At 42.0% G+C, this 8,716-nt stretch overlaps 1 protein-coding gene across 1 annotated transcript; it reads right to left on the bottom strand.

Annotated features, from left to right (window-relative positions):
- Positions 1-355: 355 nt before the first annotated feature.
- On the bottom strand, positions 356-5,267 carry LOC130564240 (sodium- and chloride-dependent GABA transporter 2-like). Its single transcript, XM_057350185.1, is given in 5 exon segments — positions 356-408; positions 1,791-1,845; positions 1,847-1,941; positions 4,709-4,843; positions 5,000-5,267. Coding segments are annotated over 5 exon segments (477 nt in total). The 5' UTR covers positions 5,139-5,267.
- Positions 5,268-8,716: the final 3,449 nt, after the last annotated feature.

Raw genomic sequence — 8,716 nt, 5'->3', positions numbered from 1 at the left:
GTTAGTTGGGCCATTCCTAAAATTCTGCAACATTTAAAGTCCCACTGAAGTCAAAATGAAAGTTTTTGTTCCTTTTATTAAAAATAAGTTAGACTCAAGGATGTCAATAAATTGATATGCTCCTACGCGCTGACAAAATTGCCATTTAGAAGACATGCACAATCAAAACTAACAGTTTGGTACGTGTGCTAAAAAAATCAAGAAATTCCATGACATCACACTACACTTCACCCTTTTGTCAAACTATTCTTCCAATCAATTCCACTTTAGAATCCGAAGAGTCCCGCCCCTTCACTATGAGAGCTGTAGAAGCGAAGTCTCATATCAGCAACTTGTCTTGCACATTGATTATGTTCTACATGGTGAATGATGCATAGTGCAGATAGCACTGGACCAGATCACATCCCGCTGAGAAAACAAAACGTATCTGACCACACAGTTTCAAGTCTATACACGGAGTTTTAACGGTTAAGGCTCTATCATGGAAGAGATCAAGACATGTGCACCTTTGATGTGTAAGGAGACCAGGACGAAGCCCAACGCCAGTGTCACTTACCTAACGTAAATAACAAGCTTTAAATGACACATCACTGGTATCCACTGTGATCTTCCTATTCTTTTTAATAGAGCTTCAATACAGCCACTGCGTGCTATCACGCTGCTGTGAAATGCAGCTTTGCCAGGCTGACTGTGGCCATAAACTAAAATGCTATTGTGGTTATCTTTGAAAGGGGGTGGGCTCCTGCATTTTTTCAGTTGCTGCGACGTTCCATAGGTTGTTGGGTATGGTAATGTAATAATATTACAATTTTAATAATAAGATTTTGGTACTTATGGTCCTACGGGTTCGTATTTTAAAACTCACATCTTAGTTGTTTTTTTCATTTGATTAACAATTCTCCTTATTTTTTATATTTTTTATAGTAATTACTGTTCGCCTTAATGCACCAAATTTAAATTGAAGAGTTGCGTCCAAATAGATGAACATCACACAACAGGTTGTTCATCACCGTTTTGGAGGACGAAAACACACAGGGTGAAGGGTCAGCTTTTTAACGTTGTTGTTTTTAATGCTCTCTCTAATAGAGGGAAACTGTAACTCCACGGCAGCCAGAGGGAGATTTTACTGTGCTGCATTGTCTGCTTGTCACCGTTTGAACACCACTAAACGCTCTGTGTGGTTTTTTTTAAGTCTCTTTGGATCTCTTTGGATTAAAGTGTCCAGTGAATGAATAAATGTAAGTAAATAATTCCAAAATTTTTTAGAACCATATTTAACTTAATTGATAATTTTACACACCCTTGCCCTGTAGATTTGACTCCTTTCCAGAATACAGAAAATAACATGTGGATCCACATTGCAATAAAAGACACAGAAAGAATCCTCCAGTTTGATGGTTACCCACCCATCTGCTCAATCAATACCTCCTGCAGAGAGAAACCAGAACTCTGCGCCCTGTTACAATGTAGAGAAATTTAATAAAGACAAAAAGAGGTTTACTCTATCAATTTTAAATATAATAATTTGTGTTTGTTAGTAAATAAATGCATGCAAAAATTGGATTTCCATTTACTCCCAGAACTCAGTATCGCTGCGGAGGTTTGAATTCATTCGCATTTCTTCTGTGTGGTTTGAGGGTCGAGATTCCTTGCAGCAAGATTTACAATCAATCGTTTTATCATAACACAGAGATAAAAAGGTTAATTTTTTAACGAGTAAATATTGATCAGATTTTTATTTAGTTTTTTTTATTGATTGATTTTTTCTTCAATTCTATTAAACTTATTACCTGTGTTTCCAGGTGTTTGTCGACATGACTGGCCCCATGGCAGCTGAGCGGCTTAAAAGAGAAGATGAGGATAAAAAAAGTGCCCAGGCCAGAATGATGATGTAATACAAGCAGCCGTAAAACACTGTCAGCTGTCCTGCATAGCCAATACCTGACAAAAACAACACACATACAATGACTAAAAGATGAAGATTAATGAACATTAATCGATTAATTTAAACAATAAAAAAAGATGGAGCCACACTTAACGACTAGAGGACAAAACAAAACTTCTCGGTTACGACTGTAACATTTGTTCCCTGATGGAGGGAATGAGACGTTGTGTCGAGACAGAATGGGGTTTGAACTTGAGAACCTATCAACCTATCATTGTACTTTTAAAAGACCAATGAACTTTAGCGAATAGCATGGCATGCCAGTCTCCACCCTCTGCATATGGGTATAAAAGGAAGATGGCGTGACCATTCATTCACCTTTTGGGCTGAGGAACCTGAGAGGCATCTCCTGGTAGCTGCAGCGGATGGCGAAGCATTGTGGAGGACACAATGAAGGACACAACTTCCCTTTCTGTCAGTCTCTCGACGTTGTGTCAAGACAGAATGGGGTCCCAATAAGAAACGCAATGGCACTGCGCCACGTCACGACCTCCAGCGGAGCGACACTGACTGCCCTGGGCGTGTCACAAGTGAACGCTACCACGAAACGTGACCTTCCAGTGGTGTAGTAAGGCATCAACTTGAGAGTGTCAACGACGAGAGGCTCTTACCATCGGCCGTCACAGGGGGTGGCCTTCCTACTCTAGAGACGAGATAGCTGCCCGGCACCGTAAGGGACACTGGGGAGCGCTACTCCCTCGCTTGAGGGGGTGCGCTACGGAGACCACATCCTACGGTAGGGAGGTGATACGTGGAAATACCTACACGGTCTCACCAGTGGGGAGATTTCATGGGAATAGTCATGCGGGGCCTCAACCGAGGGGTGCACAGAAGAGGTGGAAGTCTACCGAGGGAAGGGCTCAAACGGGGCCCTTCCTAGGCCTTCGAGGACCACATTATACCAGCTGCTGACTCCATAGGAGGAGGTGTCGGGCGAATTGGACATCTGCCGTGAGCAAATGCCACCCTGGTGGTTGATGTATGCCACGGCGGCCGTGCTGTCTGAGTGGAGCAGCAAGTGTTTTCCCTGAATAAGGGGAAGGAACCTCTTCAGAGCAAGCCAGGCGGCCAGCAACTCTAGGCAATTGATATACCTACATGCCTTTATCCAATGACCCGACACTGCATGCCCGTTGCACACAGCACCCCAGCAGAGCAGGGAGGCATCCATCATCACCACGATGCACCTCGAGGCCTGTCCGAGCGGAACCCCAGCTCGGAGAAAAGAGACGTCTGTCTAAGGGGCTAGGGTGTGACGGCAGTGAGGTGTGATGGAAATACGTCTCGTGCCGGTGTGCCAGGCTCTCCAGGGAATGCGACTCTGAAGCCAGTGCTGAAGCGGTCTCATATGCATCAACCCAAGCGGAACGACCGCTGCCGAGGATGCCATATGCCCCAGGAGCCTCAAAAGTTTCAGTGGGACCGCTGGTTGCAACCTGCAGAGTGCTCAGCACTGACTGGACACGCTCGTTGGTAAGGCGCACTGTCATGGTGACAGAGTCTAGTTCCATACCGAGATAAGATATGCTCTGCTCAGGGGAGAGCTTGCTCTTGTCCCAGTTGACCCGCAGGCCCAGTCGGTCGAGGTGCCGTAGCACGAGGTCCCTGTGCGTGCACAACAGATCTCTCTGCCAAGATGAACCAGTCGTCGAGATGGTTGAGAACAGGCACGCCTTGCTCCCTGAGGGGAGCAAGAGCAGCCTCCGCGACCTTGTTGAAGACACGTGGAGACAGAGCCAGACCGAATGCACTTGCCAAGAAGGGGGCGTTCCTGCTTTTAGCCAGCTCCTCATGAACTTCCGGGAAGAACGGTACCGGCACGGAACACGGTTTGGCCCCGCGCTCCATATCCAGGTACCAGGAGTCAAGCATGGCCAAAGCCGGGAGCTCCAGGGAGCCAGCAAATCACCATCCGATGCCATGATGGAAACCTCATCCTCGTCACTCGCAGTGTGGGTCCGCTATGGGACGGTCGACTGCCGCCCATCGGAGACAGGTTCGGTGAGTGTGGCAGGGCATGGCCGGTCCGCGGGGCTGGCACCGACGGATTAACGTCCATGGGAGTCCCTATATCACCAACGCTGCTCGCCGCTGCGGACGGCTGGGCAGCCACCGCGGAACGGGAAGCTAACAAAGTCGTGGCTGCGTCTAACGAACACAGCCAACCGTGACCTCAACACCTTTATAGACATGTGCTCGCAGTGCGGACATGTCGTATCAATGAATGCTACTTTAGCATGCTGTTGACCCAAGCATGTGATGCAGGTATCATGCTGTCCGAAATTTTCTCTTTTAGACACCTCGGTCCGCTACCGAAACGCCCGGGGGAAGTCGCACACAAGAGGATGAGTCTACTGCTCTGCGTCTTGGGATCCAGAATGAAAACCTCAGAGATGAGAACGCTCAGCATAGATGTTGCCTCACTTGTTCCAAAGAACAAAATGTGAATGAATGGGCACGCCTTTTCCTTTTATACCCATATGCACGGGGCGTAGACTGGCATGCCATGCCATTCGCCAAGTTCATTGGCCTTTTAAAAGTACAATCAGAGATGATAGGTTCTCAAGTTCTAACCCCATTCTGTTTCGACACAACGTCGAGAGACCGACAGAAAGGGAACTACCTATTATTTTACTACTATAACATACAAATCAGTGCAAAGACAAATCAATGTTTGGCAAAGAGTACATGAGGAAATGTTTATCTTAAAAGTTAATTTAAAATGTTTTTAAAACTTTTATGAAGCTATTTTTTATCCCTCACCCCCAGCCAAGGGACAGAGGCGATGCCAACATGTAATGGCACCTTCTCGTGTGTACTGTCCCATTGCCGTCTCTAGCAGGAACAGAGGAATCCCAGAGGTCCCCAGAAACACCAGGTAGGGTATTAGAAATGCACCTGAGGACACCAAAAAATACCACAACATAATAAGGCAAAGAAAAATGTTGAAATGACATCTGTAACTGCCAAAGTACTAGTTATGTTCATCGATATCTAAACATAATGAAATCTAAAAGCAAACAGAAAACATTTGTCCATGTTGTCTTCTTATACCTCCGCCATTCTTATAGCAGAGGTATGGAAACCTCCACACGTTACCCAGACCAACCACATTTCCTGCTACAGCCAGAAGAAACTCTGCTTTACTCCCCCAGTACCCTCTCTCCTTGATCTGTCCTTCTACTCTGCACATAACTTTAAAGATTTCCAGCGGTTATGTTAGGTCCTGTAGTCCAGAGCACTGTAATTCCACAGCAGTGAATGTAATGAAGTCTGATCAGCAGTAAATACTTAATACCTCAAGCTACTGTAATGGAAAATGATTGGACAAGCCCAAACAGAGTGTAAAAGGAAATTTGACTTTTAAAGTATCTGTTTAACAAAGAACTGCTGCTGCCCTTCCATGTGATACATGACTGACTTTGTAACTAACCATAATCTTTTGTTTTCTGCAGGAGACATTCTGTTAAACCGGTGAGGTGAATAGCAGCTTTTGTTGCAGGGAAGATAGTCTGAGGGGGAGTAGTGACTATAAATGACTGAGTGTGTAACCATTCTGTATCTTCTCACGACAGAGCTTTCTGTATGTCAGATGACATTGTAGAATGTAACACTGAAAGATACAAGGTTTTCAAGCCTTTATTTTGTTTTATTAAATTCCTCTGCACTACACATCCATAGACTGATCCTCTACACCTAAATGACAAAGTATGAAGTACATACATATGTTGCATACATGTAAATGTATTTATTTTAACAAATCTAAACAGATTTATTTCATTAATGGGTAAAAAAGCTTAAAATATTAATAATTTTTCCACATTTTAAATGTCTAAAGTCTTGAGGTGAAGAAGCCCATCTTCCCTTGGTATTATAGAAATGTGCATATGCCATAAATTGTTTCGCTAGGCATGTGTGATGCAAGTCATGTGTTCACTAATAAAAATTAAATTAACAGCCCTTGTAAATTTCTTTATTTCACTCAGGTGACACCTCAACCCATGTGAACAAAGAAGCAATGTCAGGGGCTACAGGAACGGGAGTCTTTTCAACAATAATTTCAGGATGTATGACATTTTACTAGGATTTAGAGTTCCAAGTTATTGTATTATATTGCATTGCACTGCACTGCACTGTACAATGTGGACCAGATGCGGCCTTTGCAATTCGGAGGCCCGTTTCAAAGAAACTGTCCACCAACACTCACCTACGTACTCACTCATAATAAAAGACATTTAATTGAATTTACTATATTGATTTTCTTATATTTAATTAAATTAAATTTCATATTTAACTCTTTATGGAGTCTCCACCACGCATTAAATTTGTTTATACAGCACTATTTTCCTTGTCGTGAGCTTTATTTTCACAGACTGCGATGAAGTATTTTCCCAATAACACTTCATACATTTTGAATGCATACATGTTTTTATTAAATGTTGAGAAATATAGATTTTTATTTAATTAAAATGACACTAAACCAGCAGTAGATGTCGCCACATCTTTTTAAATGAACGAGTCATTCATTCAAACGAATTTGAAACTGCATCTGAATCTTGACTTGTTTCAATCCGTAAAAAAACACCTGTTTGTTTCTCAAAGACGTGCAACCATTCAGCTGCTGGTTTTGTGTGGAGATTTTCGTTGGGAAAAAACGACAATAAAAAGGTCACAGACTTAACTACATGTTGTTATTTAAAAAATAAATATGACTTTGAGGGTCTGTCTTCAATAATTTTGGTGAAACTTTTGCCTCAAGCCCTTTAAACCCTGGTGTGTGCGCAACGTGATGGGAGGGGTGTGCTCTTCTTCGAGCGCAAATGGAGACCCCTCCTGTTTTGAGGTCCGTTTCAAGTGAAACGGGTGTAACATAGCAAAGGCCGCCACTGATATGGACTTCCTTGTAAGGATTGATATGTCCTTCTACTCTGCTCATACTTCAATCAGTTCAGGTGTGAAGAAAGAAGAGAATTCTGCTTCTTATTTTTTAAATGAACTTGACAGCACCTCATAATTTAATAAAACTAATAAGTCAGATGGAAAGCCTAAAGCTAAAAATAAATTGTTACATGCTTGGTGGGTTGGTGGGCCTCAGGTTAAATCCGTTTACATGATTTTGTGTCAACAGACACTGACATTAGCAATCGATCTCAGAGCGGCGGTGCTGAAGCTTTAAAGCCACAGGGACACTTTGTGGTGTGCCATAGGTGGGTAGTAACGCGCTACATTTACTTCGTTACATTCACTTGAGTAACATTTTGGAAAATATGTACTTTTTAAGTAAAATGAAAAGTGTGTACTTTTACTCTTACTTGAGTAAATTTCTAATAGAAAATCTGTACTTTTACTTCGTTACATAACTTACATTGCGTGACGTTCCTTCGTTCCCTCATTTTAAAATATGCTTTTTAAAACGCGTTGTTTATTTCAAGGTTGTCGTCTCTTTTTACGGGCATTCCCGAGTGATCGATTCTTTTGTGTCGATTCTTTTGAATGCATTAATTGAACAATGGGCAAAACCATTTGAATAGGCTAATGAATCAGTTCAAATGATTTGTTCAGTTCGCAGCACGATCTGAATCATCTGAAGCAGGATTACTCACTCCTCGTAGCACGAAACTTAAGAACACGCAGAACACAAAGAGCGTTGGATGAAGTGGATATTAATCTATATCTATACAATCAAAACTGCAAATGTGTCATATTGTTTGCCAGCAATGATAAATGCCCGCCATATGCGCGCACCCGCGCGACCTGTTCGTCAGACACAGCAACATGCGCGTTACCTGTCAGACACAGATGTATATTTCTGGGCTTGCAGAAATATACATTTGAAGAACAGAAGGAAGAAAACTTGTTGATGGGCGTGTGGTTCACTGTTTACTGTTTGTTTACAAGTAAGAGCATTTCACAACACACATGTGACACAACACGAGAAAACATGAGCTTGTTCAAAAATGTGTATTTCATTTAAGAGAGCACTGCAGATGTTCTAGATCATCTTAGGAAATGCTCTGAGTTTAGTTAATGCTTTAGTTTGACATGGTCTATTATTCTGAATAAGTTGTGTAAAGTTGACATCAGGACTAGATGAAATTTACAGAAATGCTTATCTCTTCTGTGTTTGTCTATTCTTTAGTCTCTCTAGTATATTGCAAAGATATCTGCTTATGATAATTAAAAATATTGATAAAAATGTAATATTAAAATATTGACGTTAATATTAATTTTATGTAGGCCTATATAATCAGATACAAAGTAACTAAGTAACTAGCTACTTGAGTAGTTTTTTCATTGCATACTTTTTTACTTTTACTCAAGTAATTTTTAAAATAGTTACTTGTACTTTTACTTGAGTAAAGATTTTGGCTACTCTACCCACCTCTGGGTGTGACCAAACGAAACGAGGTTGACGAAGTTGCATAGAGAAGGCTAATCTAGTCATTTAATATCACCCTAATTATGTAGAAGGGTTACCACACATAGCCTACATACTCTTTATTAGGGACATTGCCGTAAAACATTATCCGTCGAGATTTCTAAAATGCTTTCTGCACTGCACAACAACAGGTCTGCTATGAGACACTTGGAAGAATACACTTGGACATGGAAGCCGTGAAATTATCCACTAGTAATCACATTTAATGTAAATGCGCTGGATGGAGCTGATAAGACTTGAGCTGTTTGTGATGAGACTGCACAAACCAGCTCAGAACGCCGAGAGAAACCAGCGCATTTCACTGAAGTCTAGCAAGCTTATGATCATGCTTT

Source organism: Triplophysa rosa, linkage group LG13, assembly GCF_024868665.1.
Source record: "Triplophysa rosa linkage group LG13, Trosa_1v2, whole genome shotgun sequence".
In the NCBI taxonomy this organism is placed as follows: Eukaryota; Metazoa; Chordata; class Actinopteri; order Cypriniformes; family Nemacheilidae; genus Triplophysa; species Triplophysa rosa.
This window is presented reverse-complemented; position numbering and strand designations above follow the sequence as displayed.